This window comes from Pseudorca crassidens, chromosome 4 (genome assembly GCF_039906515.1).
Source record: "Pseudorca crassidens isolate mPseCra1 chromosome 4, mPseCra1.hap1, whole genome shotgun sequence".
NCBI classification, from domain to species: Eukaryota; Metazoa; Chordata; class Mammalia; order Artiodactyla; family Delphinidae; genus Pseudorca; species Pseudorca crassidens.
In genome coordinates, this window is record NC_090299.1 from 130042678 (window position 1) to 130064748 (window position 22071).

The 22071-nt window shown below is 43.5% G+C and overlaps 1 protein-coding gene across 3 annotated transcripts; it reads right to left on the minus strand.

Moving 5' to 3' along the window:
* Positions 1-207: 207 nt before the first annotated feature.
* MMAA (metabolism of cobalamin associated A) lies at positions 208-21001 on the minus strand. 3 transcript variants are annotated; one of them, XM_067736754.1, is made up of 7 exons: positions 20955-21001; positions 12487-12990; positions 9754-9876; positions 6810-6980; positions 3954-4039; positions 1609-1758; positions 208-598 (listed from the first exon to the last, which is right to left on the minus strand). In XM_067736754.1, exons 2-7 carry the CDS (start codon positions 12929-12931, stop codon positions 311-313), a joined length of 1263 nt encoding a protein of 420 aa, XP_067592855.1. In that variant the 5' UTR covers positions 12932-12990; positions 20955-21001; the 3' UTR covers positions 208-310. The 3 variants fall into 3 exon arrangements, with proteins under 3 accessions (XP_067592855.1, XP_067592854.1, XP_067592856.1); XM_067736753.1 differs by lacking the exon at positions 20955-21001 and adding an exon at positions 20751-20890; XM_067736755.1 differs by lacking the exons at positions 12487-12990; positions 20955-21001 and adding an exon at positions 20751-20938.
* Between the last annotated feature and the right edge of the window lie 1070 nt (positions 21002-22071).

Sequence of the window (22071 nt, forward strand, 5' to 3'; positions counted from 1 at the left end):
TGATGAGAAGACACCATCCTACAGGCCACCGTGTATAAGAACAGAAAGTAATGGAGCTGAGTAACGTACAGCAGTTACCTTACAAATGCTGCTGACTGCCTGACCTTTGCCATCCGTATCTAACGCTCTTCCACTTTCCAAGCGCAGTTCACAGATAAGGAGGCCGAGGGCACCACAAGAGAATTACTGAAAATATAAGCATGCAAGTGACTTTTAATATTAAAATACTTTATTAAAATGAAGTGCACCCTATCCAATAACTTTATATGTATGAAAAGATATATAAAGTTATTGGATAGGAAGTATTTCATTAGTCTCTGCTTTTAAAAGCTTTCAACAACAGGTCTGCTGCTAGTCCTGGGGACAGGGCCCCACTGAGAACCCTTTTTTCCAGAAGAGGAATCTGTTCCCGGACTGTGGGGTGGGTCCTGAAATGTTCTACCACATTTTCCTGAATGAGGTTCCACATCCAAACTTTCTGCTGCTTCTGTCTCTTGGCAGTCAGCTCCCCACTGGCAAGCATCACATCCTGGAATTCTTTCATTGTATCCCACATTTCAGTGATCCCCTCTCCACTTCTGGCAGAAATACGAATTACCTGTTGAAAAGGGAAGAACCAGAACTATTTTACTTAAAACGATAGAAAACATTGTCATGGGGACTCTGGCATTTGCCAATTAAGTCTTACAGTCTATGGCAATAGGTAGGTGACAAAAATGAGACGTTTTCTCATCGTGTCAAAGTAGACACACTGAGAAATACACTAAGGTAACTTACTAAGGTTACTAAGTGCAAAGCAGAAATAAGACACTGATCCAAGGTCGTTATTATTTAGCTCAGAGGTTTATTTTGACTGGGGATTGCTCGAATGGTCTTCAGAGACCACAGGGATGAACTGGGAAATGGTCACTAGGATGAGAAGGGCAATGCTACGTAGGTTTCCCTGAGGGCTGAGAGCCAGAAAATGAAACCGAGCTGAGAGAGTAGCCCCATTCCCTCCGTCAAATTGCCTGGTTCAGCAGGTGCTACGAGCGTGGGTATCTCCAGACGCAGCACAGACAACGTGCCGGGAGCCGACAGCAAGAAGTGTCACCGTTGCTCTCGTTATAGTGATTATAGGTTACTCTTTAATAACACAGGGCCCTGCTACAGATAAAGCGTCCGCATCAGTATTTCTGCATCACTTACTACGGGTTTTTTTTTTCCTTATCGAAAACATCACCCGACAACCATAATGGGAAGGAAAGTTACCACATCAAAAGCCTGTTCTTTCCTACTCAAACTCTAACTAGATACTCAAGTCATTAATTGCGCCATAATCTTCAGGATGGTTCCTTGCAGAATGGATTTGTCATCACATCCAAATGGCTCGAGCCAAGCATTAAGCTATCAAATTTATCGCCTCACATCTAGCTTTTGGCATCTGGTGGTTGAAGGATTATACTTAAAATCGTAACTACACACTCTGTGGCTTCGCCACAGTTTTTAAAATTATAATCTCATCTACAAGCAAAGATTGATTATATGTCTAGCTTGGGACTCACATCCTCTCTTCTAACGGGCACAGTCCACTCAGGGTGAAAACTGCAGAACAGAATGCAAGCTGACCTTTGGTCTCCAGACTCCTGAACGCCTGCGGAGCAATTTCAGCGCGCTCACATACTCTGCTTGTATCCTTCGAGCTGGCACGACCAAGTCTCCATCAGATTTGGTTATAGCCACCAGATCTGCCATCTCAATTATACCTCTTTTAATACCCTGGTGAGAAAAAGAAAAGAAAGTGATTCGTCTAAAATATTTCATGCCATCAAAAATGGGACACCAGTTACCGCTAAGGTTTGGAGAGTCATACACTCTAACTTTTTCTCTGCACCCTCCCAAGCCCTGGGTCCTAGGAATCACAATTATTGACAGAAATTACTCAAAAGCACCGACTCTTGGGATTATGGAAGTCATCTGTAATATCTCTTTCAAATTTGGAGACTAACACGCTGAAATACATTCAGAATTAGAGTAAATATATCATCCAGACACAATATGATTGAATGGCAGGAGACAGCTCACACTGCCTCATGATAGATTCCACTTCTCGGGAGCTAACCCTGCAGGATGCAAAACCATCCATCATTCAGGTGCTTAAAAAAGAAAACACCTACGTCACTAACATGTTCATTTCCAGAAAGAGTCTTTGAAGTTTTCCTTAAATGTATGTAGCATTTTTGTTTTGATTTGCATTTGAGGAAAAAATAACCTGATGGCTAAAAACGCCTCAATCTCTTGATTTAAATTATGTTGCGTGAAAACACAGAAAAATCCTAAGGCCAAACCTTATTTAGAAAATGAAGATTTTGCTATCTAAGATTAAAATTTCTTTTCAAATATTTTAAAACGTAACTTTCAGTGGTTAAATTCTAATAGTTAATGTTTCTAAACTGCAGCATCCAGAGTCTGATGTCACTAGTTTTTCAGAATTTTTCAGCTGAAGGGGAGGTGTTGTGTAATATAGAATTTGGGGACTTCCCTGTTGGCGCGGTGGTTAAGAATCCGCCTGTCAATGCAGGCGACACGGGTTCAAGCCCTGGTCTGGGAAGGCCCCTCATGCCGCGGAGCCACTAAGCCCGTGCACCACAACTACTGAGCCAGCGCTCTAGAGCCTGTGTGCCACAACTACGGAAGCCTAGAGCCTGTGTTCAGCAACAAGAGAAGCCACCACAATGAGAAGCCCGCGCACCACAATGAAGAGTAGCCCCCGCTCGTCACAACTAGAGAAAGCCCGTGTGCAGCAACGAAGACCCAACGCAGCCAAAAATGAATAAATAAATATAAAAATTTAAAAAAAAAAAAGCATTTATCTGGTCTTTGTCCCAAGGTTCCTGGGAGGAAACTGCTAAATCCTTGGAGTTTCCTGAGTGATAGGAGTGACTTTGTTGTTTGCCATGGGTACCTGGGACCATGCCTGGGACCATACCTGGGTTTATGCAAGATCACTCAGAATGGGAGCTGAGCACACCAGTAGAACCAACCACGTGATTAGAGGGTTGGGGCTTTGAGCCATGCACTAGCAGCCTGACCTCCTCTGGGGAGGGCGGGGCTGGAGACTGACTTCAATCACGTGGATAGTGATTTGGTCAATCAGGCCTGCATAATAAAACCCCAACAAAAACTGCAGACACTGAAGCTCAGGAGCACTCCTTGGCTGGTGAAACACATGCATGTGCCAGAAGGGAAATGTGTCCTGAGGACACAGAAGTTTCGAGTTTGGGACCCTTCCAGACCTCTCTCTCTGTGTCTCTTCATTTGGCTGGTCCTGATTTTCATCCTTCATAATAAAACTCTAGCTGGTACCGCAGTGCTTCCCTGAATTCCGTGAGTCATCCTAGTGAACTGTCGCACCTGAGGGGTAAGTGGGAACCCACACATCTGCGGGTTCCCACAGAGGCATGGGTGACTTGGGAACCCCCGGGCCTGCTGCTTGCGTCCAGAGTGAAAGCAGTCTTGGGAGGATGATGCCCTCAGCCTGTGCAGGCTGTGCTAAGTCCAGGGAGTTAATGCCAGACTGCTGCAGGAGGAAAGGAAGAACCCTTTCTACAGTATATAAACTAGGACAGTAGGATCCCAGTTAAAAGCAAAGGAATATCTCATGAGGACCTTTCAACCAGCTGTAGCACAAACACCCATGTAACAGTGGTCTCTTGGCTGGAGCTATCCCCCACGTTACAGGTGGAAAGACTAAGTTGTGTCATTAGCTCAAGGTCATAAGTTCTACTACTATAAGTTGGAAAAAAAAAAATAGAGAGTTTGCCTTTGACTCGGGTATTTTAGCCAACGTGAATGATGTTTCTTTCCCTACGCTAATATCAACTTAATTTACAAAAAACCCACAATATGGGGAATTTGTACTTTCAGAGATGTACACTTTGTGTTTCGGGGGGTGAAAAAGTCAAAATAATTACCTGCAATTCATCTCCTCCTGCTGGCGGCAGTAGTAAAACAAACATGTCAACCATGTCGGCAACAGCAAACTCCGACTGCCCCACACCTGGAATTTTAAATCACGCGTGTATATTGAAACATTCACGGGAATTTGACCTCCTCGACTCCCCTGACCACCACCTCCGCTCCAGTTCATCTGCTCATACTCGCCATCACGCACTCAACCTGACCCCGCTCTAACCGCCACCTCTGAACAATGTATTAAACGCCGCTGCCTCGCCTGAAGAGCAAAGCTGGGGTCCGCCCCACCTCTGTCCAGCCCCGCTCCCACCAGCGTGGTCTCTGACTGGATGGAGAAGGTGAAGACCTGCGCTCTCCCCTCGCTCCCGCTGCTCTTTCTCGGCTCCCCTTTCGTGGGTGAGCAGCTTGAGCGCCTGATTCCAACCTTAGACCATGTCTGGCAGCTTCCTTGCCTCCTGATCCCTCTATCACCCTGCAAAGCCCACCCGTGGATCAGTCCTACTGCCCGTGTCTCTCCTCCATTAAGTGTCCTGGAGAAATCCCTCAGCTGTGTGGACAGGCGCCACCAGAGGGTCATGGGCTCCAACATCGGCTACATCTTCCTCTTGGTACAGGACAAGCGATGCCCCTGAACGCCCTCGGGCAGCTTCCTTCCTGTTTCCCACAGTGGCTACTACAGACGTTCACTGTCCCATAATCTCCCCACATGACGATGATTGATGACCGCGGCACCTGCTTCACGACCAAACAGAGGCAAGGACGTCCTCAGCCTCCCCCCACAACCCCACAGAGAAGCAGAAACAACACACGCTCTGCCCTGCTGCCTCCTTGCCGGGCCCAGTGTCAGAAGCCTCTCCTTCCTTCCCACCTCCCCTGGGCTCCGGCTCTGCTTTATCTCCAACCTCCCCTTGTCTACAGGCTCCCGTCCCTCAAACATCCCATGAGTTGGGCTCAAGTCTTTCTCATCTGAAAACCAAACACGACCAGAAAATAAGAAGACAAAAACTCCCAACCTCCTGCCCTCATCCCCGCATTTCTCACTTCCTCTTGATAGCTAAACGTCTGGAAAAAGGCAACTTATGCCCACTGTCCTCACGCGACTACTTCACATTAACCGCAATCCACTTAAATCTGACTTCCACGTGCCCCACTCCACTAAACCTCCTCTCCAACTCTCTCCTTCCTCGGTGGGGCAGAGACTTCTGGTCGCCCACGCAATGTTCATCCTTCCCTATTTCCTTCCCCCAGGTTCACCAGGGGCATCAGTGTCCCAGGTGAAAGACCACATCACCAGACCCCCCAGAGACCCCCCACATCACCAGTCAGCCAGAGATGTTAATGTGTGAAAGCAGAAGTCACTAGATGGCGTTTCCAGGAGAGTTCTTTCAAGAGGGCAAAGCCAGCCAGGAGGTATACCGCTTCCGACCCCTTCCCCTTCCTTATTCCCCCTTCTTCCTTCCTTCTACCTGGAACAGGGAGGTGAGTTAGAGCTTCATCAGCCGTCTTTTATCCATGGGCAACCTTGAGGCTGGAAACTAAGTGCTAAGAATGGAGAGCAGGGAGAGCCCCCCCCCCCCCCCGGGGCGCTGTAGAACCACCACGACCTCTGGGCCTGCCTGCCTCCAGGCTTCTTTTATTTACAAAAAACACAAATACACAAACAAACAAAACCCACCCTCTTCCTTGTTTGAGTCAGAGATAGTCTGAGTCTCTGAAACATGCAGCCAAACACAACTTTCCATGAATATGTGTGATTTTATGGTCCTCTTCCCCCTTGATTCTCCTACCACTACTCAGGCAACTTTTCCTCCATCTGCCCTTAGACGATGGACTCCTGGACTCTAGCCCACGTCTTCACTCCCTGCCTTCGTGCTCCATGCTCTAAGGATCCTGCACAAAATGCAGTGCCCTGACTGGGCCACATTCGCTCACTCCTGTGTTTCAGTCAAGGCCCATAAGTAAAGCCCATACTTTACTTAACTCCAACCCTCCCTTCAAAACTGAGTTCGGGGGCTTCCCTGGTGGCGCAGTGGTTAAGAATCCGACTGCCAATGCAGGGGACACAGGTTCGAGCCCTGGTCCGGGAACATCCCACATGCCGTGGAGCAACTAAGCCCGTACGCCACAACTACTGAAGCCTGCGCACCTAGAGCCCGTGCTCCGCAACAAGAGAAGCCACTGAAATGAGAAGCCTGCTCACCGCAACGAAGAGTAGCCCCCGCTCGCCACATACTAGAGAAAGCCCGTGCACAGCAACAAAGACCCAACGCAGCCAAAAAAAAAAAAAAAAAAAAAAACTGAGTTCAACTGTCACCTCCTCCCTGAAGTCTTCCCTGATCCCCCAAATCTGAATCAGGTTGTGTCACAAACATTGATCACACAGTAATATAACAAATTGTCTCTCCACGGGAATGTGAAGTTCTTGGGGTTTCCTTTTCAGTATTTTCATTGTGTGTAACCACGTGCTAGGGATATAAAGGTGAAATAAAACATGAGGTGCCCAACTACGCTAATCTTCTCAGTGAATACTGCAGACATATGACTCTGCTTAAATAAAATGGGTGTTATGTTAGTGTTTCCATAGGTCATCCTAATGCTGACAGTTTCTCCAGCACTGAAAACATACCACCTTGTATAACAGTTATCCAGACACAGGGCTCACCTTTCTTTTCTTTAAGGGTAAGGATTATAGTCTATATACTCATATCTCCTACAGAGTCTGAGATAGCTTATATTTAATTACCTCTTTAGTAAGTATCTGCTGAATGAACAAAATGAAATTAGCCATCATTCATCTTTATGCAGCATTCATTTTAATAGTATTTTATTGTTATAGAATAGAAAATCACACTCACCCACGGTTTCAATAAGAATTATGTCATATCCACCTCCTTCGCACAACAGAATAGCTTCGTTTGTGGTCCTTGTCACACCTCCTAAAGTACCTCTAGTAGGAGATGGCCTGATGTATGCATTCATATCTCTTGATAACTCAGTCATTCGGGTTTTATCACCTAAGAGTGATCCTAAAACACACAGTTACATTTTATAATCATGGAACACCTATAAGGGCCAATTATCAATCAGCCAATTCCTAGGGGAAGTGCTTCAGGACATTTCTCCCCAAACCTCAAATTGTATTTCATATTTTTAAGCTTTTTTCCAACACCATGTATGTAACGATGCCAAATTAATCTATTTAATGTTTTAAGCCCCTCAACACCTATAATGGCTCCCACTGACCAGAGGTTCAAATCTAGATTCTTCAGTCTTGCATTGGAGGCCCTCAGAATGTAGCCTACCTTACCTGTCCAATTTCAGCTTCACTAATCCCCAAATCAATCTTCCATTCCAGGTGGGGTGGTTCTTTACTGTCCTCTTAACGTTGCTGTGTTTATGGTTCTCAGCTGGGAGTGATTTTTTCCCCCAGAGGACACTTAGCAATGTGTAGAGATATCTGTACTTGTCACAACTGGAGGGAAGGGTGTTCCTGGCATCTGGTAGGTAGAGATCAAGGATACTGCTAAGCATCCTTCCATGTGCAGGACAGCTGCCCACAACAAAGAATGTCATCAGTGCCAAGGTTGAGAAACTCTGCTTTCACTGAGTTGCTTGTCTATAGGACCATGTCTTACATATCTTGTACACTGAATGCAATTAATGTAATGCCTGTGGAATAGAACCGTTGCTGTTTCCGTGTGTACTGCAGTATTCTGGCAAACACCCGTACCTGCAAATTCTAGAAGACTGAAAGCCCCGGAATTAGTGAAATTACCTTTACCTTCTCTCCTTTAGCCACGTAGTAACATCTGAAAGTGTAGTGCTGTTCTAACCTGAATTTTAATTTCTGCTCAAGAGCTCACCTTTCCAAAGCTGCTGCTAAACACTGAGGAGTCCCTTAAAGATATGACCTTTTCCTTGATGATTCCAGTTTTGACTTCTCATAGGTTCTAATGCCCCAGCATACACCTACCAACAGAGCTCGACTACCTTATTTACTGGACATAAAACTTTGTTCTAAAGTAATTTTCTGGGTGAAATCATCTCTGTGTAAGTCAACAGTCTGCCAAAGCTACACTTTACATTATTATCCTATAGATCCTAACACACCGAACTGAAACATTTATGAAATTACTCTCCCATACAATTGTCTTTGCCAGTGAATCTAAAACTGGTGACTGCAGAGCCTTAGGGAGGTCTCCGAGCTCCCACTGCAGGGGGCCCGTGAGTCCGAAGCACAAGGATTGACTACAGGCTTCTCAAACTTCAATGGAGTGCTATTTTCAAATGTATCTACTGTTACAATGAAAAGGTAAGAGTGTCCTGTTTATCCTTGCACAGTTTTTTCTTTCAGAGTCTTTGTATTTTTACCTGAGAAAAGGACCTGCATTTTTGGTTTGAGAAAGGTTAGGAACCACATAGCTATGTAACTTCCATCAGGTTATCTTATGTCACCATTTCCGCTACTCTTATCTCAAACTATTGTTTTCTTTTGCTATTGCAAGTATTCTAGAGTATTATGAAGGTGGGAGGAAAGTCTCTGCACCTGTGTGAAAATGAAGGCCACTATAAATAAATTCTTTGTTCAAGTGCTTACCTTTCACAAAGTTCTTAGACTATAAAAAAGGATAATACACTGACATGGATTTAATCTTGAACTTTGCGAGTATAAATTTTACTTTACGGTTAACCCTTTCATTATAGTGAATCAAAAACTGTGAATGTTCTCAGCTAAATTTCTCAATGGATGGTAACAGGAATTGTCTACCTCTCTATTGACCTAAGGCCCCTGAAATATGATATTGTATTTATTTTTTAGCATTAAACCCACAGGATATAAACCAAACCCTTCCACAAAACACCCTGTATTTCCCCCTTCGCAACACACATTACATTGTAATGGCCTGCATGCACCTGTCTGTTTCCCTCGTGAGATATAGAGCTCCATAAGGCCAAGAGAACTGCATCTTATTCAACATTGAACAACACAGTACCTTTTTTGTACAGGGCCTCGCCTACGATAGGTGCTGAAATACTTGTTAAATGAATAACTGTCATGTGAGACGCTTCAATCAAGAGGGGTAAGGGAAGAAAAGGCTTTCCTGAGTATTTATATAGTATGATTTATGTTTCCCTTAAATGATCCTTTGGGGAACTTAGTTTATTCATTTTATCTCTGATGAGCTGCGAGTTAAACTTTGAGTGACTGCATGACCTCAAATCAGTAATTGCCGAGCACTGTGTGCAACGTACTAGGCTAAGTGCTGCCAGGAACAGAGTATATCACATGGTCCCTCTAAGAGCTTTCTGTTTAACTGAACATGTAATATAAACAGGTGACAAGTTAAACAGAGCATGAAGATTTTTTTAAGCTTGAGAAGAGACGTTACAATATGGGGAAATTACTGAGTAAGAAGCCATTTTCTGAACTGCGTAGGGGCTGATGGAGCCAGGAAAAACAATAGAAGGAAAAGGGGCTGAGCCTCAGGTATGATAGACAAAGGGGTGAAACTGACTTTTGATCATCTCCAACTTCTGGCATCTGTTCTCCTAGTTCTCTACCTACCCAGGCTACTCCTAGGTTACCTGTAAGCTAACCTCCCCTGGAGAACCCGATGCCCCAAACACCTCCCTCAGCCTCCACTTCACACCCACCACCTCCCTTCCTTCACCGAGACCAAACTCAGCCAGAGGTTAGAAGACACCCGTCTGTGCAGATTCCCCCTAAACTGCAACAGAGCGCTGACTCCACTCCACAAGCCCCTCCTCTGCAAGTTACGAAGCAGCAGCAATACTCACCACCGCTAGTACAAGAAGAAGGGTCCACAGCCAGCACAGATAATTTGTGCCCTCTCTCAGTAAGCATTTTTCCAAAATATTCTATAAAGGTTGACTTCCCAGCACCAGGAGGCCCAGACAATCCTATGGTGGAGACAGACTTTGTAATTTAATGAAATAAATGAAATCAGCACCATGATGAGTTCTATTAAAATACCAGACTACCTTCTACTTCTCCTTATTAAAACCGTCATTAATGTAGTTTAACGCTTCCTAAAGCAGTAAACGAAAATCTACCTATTTATCTAGTCCCTGAGTAATAGGGTTACAGGAGGGAGAGAAGTCAGAGTTCCATATGTGCACCAGATTCACTTTTAAAAATGACAAAATGTGACTTGCCTTTTTAGTATAACGTAGAGCTTTGGGGGCAGACTTCATTGCCTGTGTTGTTAATGTGCTGAATTTCTCCAACATCTGCCCACCTCTCATCATGATCAATGATTATTCCACCCACCCCGATTCTGTCCATGCTATGTTTCCACTGGAAGAACAACTCATTACTCCAGAAATTCCCAGTGATTGAGAAAATAATTTTCTACTTATGAAATACAATTTTTTCATCTCACTCATAACTCAAAGAAAATAATATAAACTGAATCCTGAAAAAAAAACTTTTTTTTTTTTAATCTTAAGAAAGGCAGGAAATTCCCCTACTTGGAGAGTTAGCAGAGCATGGCAGGCAAGAACACAAACTCTGGAGCCAGTCGGCCAGGTCTATTTCTAGCTCTACCTCTTATGAGCTGTGTAATCTTGGGCAAGTCACGTAATCATTCTGTACCTGAGTACATTCTGCCATAAAATGGATATAAGAGCACCTATTTCTTCAGGTTATTTTGAGGATCAGATGAGTTAATTTTGCGATATGTTTAGAATAGCACATGGCATCAGGAGATATATATGTTCAATAAAATCTATAAAACATAAGCACTTAATTGTAACTACATAAAGTATGTATGGCATATGGTATGCTTGGCGACATACCACAATCTTCAGGGCAGGTCTCTGTCTTAATGGGTGCTGAATAAACGTTTGTTGCTTTTATTTACCATGGTGATAAAACAACTGCAACAAAGACTCAGGTTTATCTGGCCTCATAAGGTCCGGATGGAAGAAGCAGAATAGTGCTGCAAATTTATGAGTTGCTAGTTATGTATGAGTTGCTGGTTAACTCTAGGTATTTCTGGACATTTTCTCTTCAAAGATTCTCTACAGCCTAATAAGTAAACACTCTGTCATAACTGGAATTTCTCTTTGGGAATTTGCTATTTTGTCCACAATACATAAAGAGTATTAACACCCAGCGCAGTACTCTCAGAAAGAGAGTCCCCGCAGTGAGGGCAGAAGAATAAGGTGAGGGGGAAATGTGGACTAGTACAAACAGCAGTTGGTGAGCTCTTTTGGGAATTATCTTTAAAGCATTAGGCCCCATTACCCTAAAATCTAGGAGGTTTTAGGCCCCATACTGCAAATAAACTGAGACGTAAGTAATGCCAATCCACTTTTAAGTATATTTACCCATTCCTCACACAATTTATGCACTTTGTCCCCCATTTTAAGTTGTTTGTAGTGCGAGGGTTGGCTGGAATCACCTAGTTTGCCATCATGAAAGGCGCTCGCTCCACCCAAAACTTGCTTAATTCCTTCTGGTCAAACACGTCTAGATTATTCTATAATGCACAGCTTCGAAAATATAACAAGCTTATTTGCAATTACAGAAACAGATCAACTGTTCAAGAAGTGAACACCTAATATTTTTAGACAGCAAATGAACATGGTGTCTCCTTTAAAAGGCATTTTGGTATTGAGCTGGCTGTGCTTAGAGCCAAGCCATTTCCAGAAACTCTAATAAACAAGTATCTGAGGTACCTCCCTAGTGGCACAGTGGTTAAGAATCCACCTGCCAATGCAGGCAACACGGGTTCAAGCCCTGGTCCGGGAAGATCCCACATGCCGCGGAGCAACTAAGCCCGTGCGCCACAACTACTAAGCCTGCGCTCTAGGGCCCGCGAGCCACAACTACTGAGCCTGCATGCCACAACTACTGAGCCTGCATGCCTAGAGCCCGTGCTACACAACAAGAGAAGCCACCGCAATGAGAAGCCCGCGCACTGCAACGAAGAGGAGCCCCTGCTTGCCGCAACTAGAGAAAACCCGCGCACAGCAACAAAGACCCAATGCAGCCAAAAATAAATAAATAAATATATTATTTTTTTAAAAGTATCTGAAAGAAGTGAGACTTGCTTAGAGAAAAGACTAACGAAACACCTAAGAAGTAGAATTCTGAAATGTGATAAGGATAATTATGGTTGCTATAACCACAACAGCAGGGAAGTCACTTTAGACTATCAAGCAGAAGTTCTACTGAGAGAAAGGAGTAAACTGGTGAACAGTTCTTCCTGCGCACGTTTCCGTTCTGGGAGCCACAGCGAGATCCCTGCCAAAAGAGGAATCTCACCTTACTCTCTTAAAATACAGAGCCTTCGTTCAAATGGCCATTGCATTTCCCACCACGTAACAAGACTAATATTTACAAAGAAAAGGCATTCAAAATTCATTCCAAAATTCTGCAAGGACAAAAAAGTCCCCATTAGATCATAAGCTATTTAGACTTATTTTAAAAGAAGAGAGAATTTAGAAAAATATTTACTGGACAAAAAACAAAACAAAACAAAACCAAAAAAAACAAAGACTGACCCACTCGAAATGCTAGTGGTTTTCCTTTATTTAATTTCTCTTGTTCTCTGTGGCGGACTAACACTTTCTGAAGAAGCACCTGGGCTAGCTCTTTCTTCCTGTTGTGAGTTGATTCTATAAGAGTTATGGCCTCTGCCAAGCAGGCCCTTTGCCCTTGGATTAAACCAGTATAAAGCTCATCCACAAGCCTTTGTTCTTTATCAGAAAGTCCTTCTGTCTGTTCCTTTAAGGTTGTTTGCAGACATAATTTTCTTGTTAAACCATTTGACGGCAGCATCCACTTTGCATGATGGAGTCCGAGATAACTGAATGGCTGAGCACATGGGAGTCCTGATCTGAGGTGAGTACTTGAGGGTAAGATGAAGTGGTAACGTCGGTAAAGTGTTCTTAAAAGGACTTTAAGGAAGTCCCGATGAGGATGTTGGAGCAGCATGGGAATATTCATTTTGCTTGTAACTGAAGAAATGGCTGGACGTTTTTTGGTTCAGTGCGATTCGTGACTCCCTAAGAGAAAGAAAAACATATTTTGCCAGTTCAACATGCAACTAAGATACGGAAGTAGTAAAACTGCAAGCTTAGTGTTCTCCCTAGATTCTAAAACACACATAATCAGGGGTTTGGGTTGTACAGAGGCATGAAAGTTTCTTCCCAAACTTAAGAGCAAGGACTCCTTCCTTGCCCACAGTTAATATTCAGAGTAACCCAAATCATGAAACTACTGCTCTGCTGTGAAGTCCAGTACACATTAAAATTTTCTTTTAAACAAAAAACAAACATACCAAAAAAAAAAAAAACACCCAATAGAGTAGAAATTCTATGTCATGATTATTTTCTTCCGTCTACAAACCTTACATCCATCATAACGATTTCCTCAGATCGAATATACCCTATTCCGAAGCTCATTCAAAAGGTTAAAAAAAAATCCCTCTGATGCTGGCCTTTTATTCATCTCCATAAAAGAAAGGTGATTAGTAAGGCAGGCATTCAGGCAAAAGTTTAGATCCATGTATGTATTCAATAGACTCACCTGGCACACAGATAATACACAAAGAATGGCCTAACATAAGCACACAAGCCACCACCACAAGCCTTCGTGTGAAATGAACCGTGAGGACTGTCTGGAACCTGATCCAGGGCATCTCAAAGTACGGTCAGAACCACCTTGGTGCGTATTAAAAATGCTTTTCCCGGGGCTTCCCTGGTGGCGCAGTGGTTGGGAGTCCGCCTGCTGATGCGGGGGACAAGGGTTCATGCCCCGGTCCGGGAAGATCCCACATGCCGCGGAGCGGCTGGGCCCGTGAGCCATGGCCGATGAGCCTGCGCGTCTGGAGCCTGTGCTCCGCAACGGGAGAGGCCACAACAGTGAGAGGCCCGCGTACCGCAGGAAAAAAAAAAAAAAAAAAAATGCTTATCCCCATCCCCAGGAATCAGAATCTCCGTGGGTAAGCACACTAAAGTTTGAGCCACTATAGGATTGGATAAGGACCCTTCGCTTAGATCTACTGATATTCTCCGCTTCAGACTGTATTAGACAATGAAGGCTGACAGGGTCCACTGAGAGTCAGGAGAGTGTGGAGGTTATAAGCCAGGTCCACTCTGCGTCTCTGCCACTTAAGCTATCATGTCCTTGGGCAAGTTACTTAACCACTCTGTGCCTCAGCTTCCTCTTGAGTTAAGAGAATAGAGAAGAGACTAGGAAAGCTAGAACAAAATGAGTTAATTCATATAAAAAGCTGGGAACAGTGCCTAGAACATAGTAAGAGCTCAATAAACATTAGCTCTTATTACTACGACACCAATTTATAAAACTTTAGTAAAAATTAGGTCATAGACCTAGCTTCCAGTGGCAAACTAAAATTTACAAACAATACATAACACCTACCAAGTCTGCATTTATGATTATTTGAAATTTTTGGTTTTCAAGTACCTTGTAGCACATGAAATAAATTACCTTGTGGCTCCCAAGTCCCTCTCTAAATTGTGTTCCAAGGCCAGCACAAAATTAATTTTAGCTAAATAATGTTTTATTAGGAAAAAAGAAGAAACATTTTAAGATTTTTTTATTGTTAGAAATATAACTGCTCATCATTTTACTGTTAGTCTTCTAAAAGGACAATTTATTTTAAAATGTGTAAAAATGTTTCTAAAAAACAACTTAAAAACATCCACTACCGCCCTTCACATAAACACACAAAAAGACATTTAAAACAAACAAAAAAAACTAAGAGGTGCTCTATTCTGGCTCTCTTTCGATACCACCTTTAAACACACTTCTTTCTCATACATACCACCACCACTGCCACCAGACTAGAAAGTGAACAGGCAAGGCTATTTTCTGAGCAGGTACTACCTTCCAGGTCCCAGGCTAGGTTGGTTACAAAAATAATAGCGATAATAGTGTCTTTGAGGGTGGTGACAGTGATATTTTATTATGTTCCAGTCACTGTACTATAAACTTCTGTATTAGTATTCTAAGGCTGCTGTAACAAATTAACCACAAACTCGGTGGATTAAAACAACAGAAATTTATCCTCTCATGGTTCTGGAGGCTGGAAGTCAGAAATCAATGTGTTAGCAGGATGTCACTCCCTCCAAAGGTTCTAGAAGGGGACTCTTCCCTGCAGGGGTCCTCAGCTCACGGCTGCAACACTCCAATCTCTGCCTCTGTCTTCACACGGCTTACTCTTTGTGTCTCTCCTCTGTGCAGACATCTGTTGTTGAATTGGGACCATTCAGATAATCCAAGATGATCTCACCTCAAGATCCTTAACTTAATTACATCTGCAAAGACCCTTTTTCCAAATAAAGTCACATTCTCAAGTTCCAGGGATTAGCACGTGGACATATCTTTTTGGAGGCCACCATTCAATCCACTACACCTCCTTAGGTGGACAGCCTCCTTATCTTACCCTAAATGATGTAATCCCAGCACTTCAACAGCTCACAGAGTAATAAACACCGTGTCCAAAGAAAGAACAATGTGCTGTGGGAACAGACAAGGTTACAGAAACTAACTCTCCTGTGGGAGGAGAGGGTTCAAGTCATGCAGGAGACTATGTCAGGGCTGGGTCCGAAAGGTTAAGCAAAGCTGAAGAAGGATGAGGCAGGGCTTCTAGGCTGAGGACATACTTGTACAGAGGCCGAGCTGGGACCTGGTCTCTTCCCTGCCATATCAGAGAAGACTGAGTAATTCAGTGAAGCAGAACCTGGCATACATACATATGGAACTAGTGATAAAAAATGAAGCCCAATCAGGATGTAAACTGAGGCCAAGGAAGTAGATGTTGTCTTGGTGGAGGAGAAACAACAGAGATCTTCAGGGACGGCAGTGACCTAATCAACTTTGGTGTTTAGGAGATAACACTAGGAGCAGCAGCAAGAAGTCGAGTGACCAGATCCTGGTAACATACAGCCCAGCCTAGCAAAGACCCAAAAGAGATGATGGGGACCTGGGCCAAGGCAAGGCATTAAGGGACGGAGAGGAGAAGCCGGATTCAAGACCCTCTTGTCCACATTAGGATCCCCAAAGCTTGCCATGGAGCCTGGCGCATTGCAATGGTTCAAAAAAATGCTAATGTGAACTTATTTCATTTCCCACTTGCTTGTCACTCAAGAGTTTATGAACCATTTTCAACTACTTTATTTCACTTTATTCTCCCAGACAATTCCATGAGGACAGTTGGATAGTTGTTACTATTCTCATTTAATAAAGGGAAACCAAGAGCGAGTTAGGTGACTACAGTCATAACCAGTGGTAGGGCCAGGACTCAAACACAGGTCTTTTGACTCTCTGTGGCATTTTGTCTTAATAAATTGCTTTAGAACAAAGGAAAGCTCCTTTGGCTAAGAGGGAAATAGATATTAGTAACTCTGCCCCTCCCCAAGTGGAGCAAAGAATGGATTCGATTTAAAATATGCCCTTTTATTAATTCCAGATCTTGGTGTCAACTCTAGATTCTCGTATAAAAAGAGGAGTGGAGTCATGCCACATTAAGGGAACACCAAATAACCCTCCACATTTGAGTATGGAATGATTATGGCAGGCTGTTTATCTTCATTTTGTTTCTTTTTCTTTCTCTCTCTTTTCTCCCCCCTTAGGCCAAGATGAAAAATTAGTTTACATTTTCTGTGCAAACCTTATCAGTAGGAGATCCCAATAATGTATTAGGTGACAGAACAGACCAAATTTCTAAAACTTTTAAATGTTTTCTTGCTCCACAGAATAATTCACACCTGACAACGAAGTGCCCAACATAGTTAAACTCATTTTAACCACATCAACCAGATTTTAAAGGAGTTCGTAAATTTTTTAAAAGCCAATATAACTGCCTTGTATGAACACCTTTCTGCCCTTATTTACATGTCGCAGGCAGAACAGACTAAGTCTACTGGAGTGGCAAAGTCATGCAGGTAGGGAGAAGGTCTTCCCACCCGCTCATGTAACTAAGCAGCTTTTCCTGCTTTCTTATGGAAAGAAATCTAATAACCTGGCCAATAATCAAATCAAACTGTTTCAATGAATTTTCACAACTCTTAAGAGTATGGCTTCATCCTACAATTTTAAACTGAGCACTACCAAAATAAGAGAAATTTTGCAGCATTTACAACACACAGTAAGATGCTTCAAAGCACCGCCATTCCTAATAAACCAGAATGTCAACTTATTAATATATAATGAAAAACATCAAGTAAGCAAAAATACTGAAATAGGTTGGGTAAGTGCATCCCCTTCCCTGCAAGAGGGTTCATATGGACAGCAGCATTTTAAGGTGCTAGTTTTCCACATTTGTTTTCCTCCAAAATATCTTTTATATCCATTCCATTCTCTCCACCATCATGTCCACATTACTATAATGACTTTCAAACTCGCATCAAAGTCCATAGGAAAAAATACACTTACATCAGTCAACACACAGGCATACATATAACTAAAATAAAAGTTTCATAAAATATTATTTAACCCTATTACATGTGATATCCTCTAATACTCTTTTCTATTTTTTCTTAAAATGCAGATTGCAATCTACCAATAGGCAGAAACTACTATAGCCATTTCTATGGTCGTTATTAACCATCTTCCTTCCATACTGCCACTTATCCTCATAAAATGTAAATCTGACGATATTACTCCACTGCTTAAAACACTTTAAAAGTTCCCTCTATCTTATCTTAAAAAAACTGTTTTCTATGATTTACCTGTTCATTCATTCAGCAACTATTTATTGAGAACCTACCATATGCTAGGCACTCTGCTAAGGCCTTGGAATACACTCGTGTACAGGTCCAACATGGCTCCCAACATCATGAGGTTTACAATCCAGCCAAGCCAGTCATTACATAAATCTTTCATACTCTCTCTGAGTGCTCTTATCTACTTCTCCAACTTAACTCATCCCCCTCCTCCACTTTTACCATATTGCTGTAACTATTCTGATCTGCACAAAGGTTCCAGAAAAACCCACACTCTTTTATACATCTTGGTCATTGTCCGTGATGTTCCTTCTGATTGGAATGCCTTAATCATCTCACAAATTCCTCCTCAGCTGTCAAGACCAACTCAAGAGTCTCCTCCTCTATAGACAGTTCCCTGGCCTCCTTTCTATACCCCTTCAGTCAGCATTTCTATCTCCTGTCATCATGTACTGGTCACATCCCTCTATTACAGTGCTAATCACATCGTTTTGTGACCATTTTTTAAGATGTCAGTCTTGCCTAGACCGAGTTATCGTTGGATCCACAGTTTATGGCTCACAGTTTAGGGCTCACAGAATAAATGAATGAATGTATGCTATAGTTTTGTATGGGTCAATAACTCCATTATGCTGATTACTCAGTTGATCAGTGTTTGAAAACTTACATTTTTCTAGATTTCACAGTATAAATATATTTTTAGGACTTCCTTCTTAAAATCTATTTCAGTATATGGATGTTTTCCTTCATTAAAAATTTGCTCGGCAGCAGCCAGTCTGACTTGGAATATTTGTCTTGAAATTGATCCAATGAATATTCTCAATTTCAATAACTACTCTGGCAAGAAAAAGCATCCAGGATTTCCAAAATCAATACATTAGGTCAGTGTCTGCGGCACAGCACAGTTCATACAGGCGAAGCAGTGTTTACACCATGTGTTTCTATTCCTCAATGCTAATCACTTTTGATGTGAAGATAAGTTGTCAGATGCCATTAATCTGGTTACCATCTCCCATCGTCCCCACAGGAGGCTTTACTTTCTTCTTTTCAAATAATTTCAGGAAATTTTGGTAGAACAGAATGACTTTTTAAACAAGCAGCTTTTAAATAGGTCGCTGTTATAGCAGAGTAATACAGAACACATACTTAATTCATGCAGGGAATATTCTAAAGTTCTCTGTCCACTTTACCTTTTATCACTCTCTGTTAAGACTATTTCCCAATTTCTACTTTCAGGTTTCAATCTTCTGAGGAAGTCTTGATTTTTCTAAATTCCATCACCAGTCAATGTCCTGATTCATTTCCACTGCTACTACCCTAGTTCAAACCTGAACTAGTCTTAAGGGGCTCTGAGACTAGCTATGGGACCTGGGCAGTCTCTACTATTCTCCATATGAAAATATTAAGACTTACACATCAAGGTCAAAGTGAGCATGAAATGAAATTGCGTGCATGAGCGGGCCTGGCATGGACAGGCGTTAATCAACTCTAAGGAAACTTCTTTTCTCTCTTCCCCAGTCCTCCATCTTGGACGTCACAGCAAGACTCATACTGAACCATGAATGTGATCTCCTTACTGATCCACCTCAAATTCCTCCAATAGTTTCCCACACCCTAGGACAGTAGTTCTTAAAGTGTGCTCCCAAGACCAGTAGCATCTCCATCAACTGAGAACTAGTAAGAAGGGGATATTCTCAAGCCCCACCCCAGACCTTCGGAATCAGGAACTCTGAAGGTGGAGGCCAAGGCTGCCACCGTCTCACAAGCCTGCCAGGTGATTCTGATGTAAGCTCAAATTTGAGAACCAGTGCCGGAGGATAAAGTCCAGTCTGGTATTGAAGGGTTTCCCAAACCAGTTTTCCTCCATTTACTGCACTTGCCTTCTCAGACCTCTCCTAAGGAGAGTTAACTAATTATCTTCCAAACCTGCTGTTCGCTTTCCCCACTGAGATTTTACTCACTCCTCACATCCTTCCCCTCCATGACACCTCTCCATTTCAACCCAGCTTAAACCCCAGTTTTCTTAAATCCCTTCCTATCAGTTTCCAGGAACTTCTTGCTCTTTTGATTCCAATTATTTCTGAGTACTCAGGTGATAGTCTGCAGATGTCACAAACTCCCTGTTCCTGGCCCACAGAGGGTGTGTGAGTGCACAACTGCAGGTTGCCAACAATATTAAAAATCAAGAAAAAGCACAAAGAGAGAGATTTTTGGCCTGTGTTGGAGAAAATCATATCTGTGTATGAGGGACCCACATTCCCACATGGCAACAATCAGCTGAGGGGTACTCATTTCAAGCATTCACCAGCACTTTCCATGCCAAATAAAGGATTTTCGATATCTTCAAATATCTCAAGCTGTAACTTACATTTCTTACCATTATATAACTTTTCACGTTTCTTTGTCTCTCCTAATAGAATACAGCCCTTAAAGGAACTGAACTGTCTGGTTCTTATTACCTTGCACACAAAACGATATGAAGTTTTTACTACATAAAAGAACATTCTGGACATTGTAGACCCCAAAATGATTAGGAATCTGCACAGGCTTTCGGGAAACTTTTGGTTTTCTACCAACTTGGAAAAGCTATAGTAGTGTTTGTTTTCCAAAGTATATGTATTAAGGCACAACTCTCAAGATAATTAAATTTTTTCAGGTCATTCTGGCTTAGATTGTCTTTCATTTTCTAATGATAAAAACAAATTATCTGAATACAGTATGTCTGCTGGAAGAGACCTAGTCCGCGCCCGGCACAGTATTTGACAGAACCTAGATGCTGTTTGTGACTTTCGGTTTGAACCCTATTTTTTTTTGCACCCTATTTTTATATCCTGGATTTTATTCCATAAAAGATGAGTTTTAATTTCCCTCTTTGGTAGTAGCTAACCTGGACTATTGTGCCTTTTTCCGACCCATCCTCTGGTTAACCATTAGGTTTGGCAGCGGCAAGGGACCAGCCACCTTACCAAAACTGCCTTACTGAGGCACAACGGTAAACTCAGAAGCCTGTCCAAAATGATGAAAATTTTAAAACGCTGTTTGAAGAGAATTTCCTTTCTAAGGAGAAAACCAACCTCTGAACCCATTTTGCCAACGCCTGCTTGTCCACACACTTCCCGCACCCCCGACATCATCCAACTCAATAATAGCCTCTTCTTCCTTCCCCCTCCCCAAATCCTCCAGGGGGCGCCGCGACGCCGACATGAGCTCCCCGACGACCCGAGGCGGGAACCCCGCCGGACTCCGGACGCCGCGCGCTACCCCCAGCCCCTACTCACCCACCCGCGACGACGGAAGTACAGCCCCGCCCCGCCCCGCCCCTTCCGCCGGGCCGATTCGCCCCGCCCTGCGCTGGCGGGCGCGCAGGCGCAGTGCCCACTGCCGGCGCGTGGGGCAAGAGGAGCGGCTGGGGGCCGGGTGGCGGCGTGGGGTGTGGCCTGGGTCCCGGCGGACTTGGCCGCGAGTTATGTGGCGGAGGGCCTGTGAGCCTTGAAGGCCTGCGGGCCCGCGGAGCGTAGGGAGGTCCGCGGGGCGCCGGGCAGCGGTCAAGGAAGTGCAGCTGGGGAGGGCGCTTGACGGTGTTCACGGGTAGCTTTTGCTCTCCTCTAGCTCCAGATCGCCTCCGAAGGTCGAGGGTAATGTCCATCCTCTCCCGGGCTTGGCGCTCCGCGAAGCCCGGGAGATGGAGCCCGAGTCCAGCCCAGCCCCCGCATCCTGCGGCGGTCCAGAGACGCAGACCTCTTCCTAACTCTCCCTGGAAGCTAAGAAGTATGGGGTGAAGGGCGGGACATGGGGACGTTTGACAGTCTGGTGAAATTAAGGGAACTCAAACTCCGCAAAGCAATTTCCAACCTGTGGGAGTAAATGCTCAACGTTCTGTACAACTCAAGCTTTTAAAGCATGGCGTGGTTTTAAACGGCGGAAGGGCTCGCAGTTTTTTCTCTTAAAAGTTACACATTTGTATTGATTAATATTTCGTGAGTTGTACCAAAAGGAAGGACTCACGCTCACCGCCCTTGGAAAGTCGTCAGAGGGCGAGAGGCTTTCGCCCGAAATGGAGGTGAAAACGAACATGCTTAATATTTGCTACCTCACTGCGGCTAAGAATGGTAACTCATTTTTTTTGAAAAGCTGTTGAATCCTGTAATAAGTAGAAAAACCTGAGTTTGAGTTCCAGGACTTTTAAGAAAAACTGATGTCTCCCAAATGTTTGCTGTAGTGTAATAAAGACAGCATCATAAGGCAATAGCAAAGGATCAAATTACGGCGAATAGAAATAGTCATAAATGGGGGCTATATTATAATTAGTGCCTGGAGCCAAGCTCCCAGTCCCCACATATGATTTGCATAATTGCATGCATTTGGGAGGGGTTAGGCATTCCTCAATTACTTGCC

Excerpts from the sequence above, each read along its gene's own strand:
- MMAA (XM_067736754.1), bottom strand. The coding sequence starts at position 12,931 with ATGAATATTCCCATGCTGCTCCAACATCCTCATCGGGACTTCCTTAAA. Across the intron at positions 6,981-9,753 it reads TTCTTCTTGTACTAGCGGTG|GATCACTCTTAGGTGATAAA; the intron begins GTGAGTATTGCT and ends TGTGTGTTTTAG. Across the intron at positions 1,759-3,953 it reads CAGGAGGAGATGAATTGCAG|GGTATTAAAAGAGGTATAAT; the intron begins GTAATTATTTTG and ends TTTTCTCACCAG.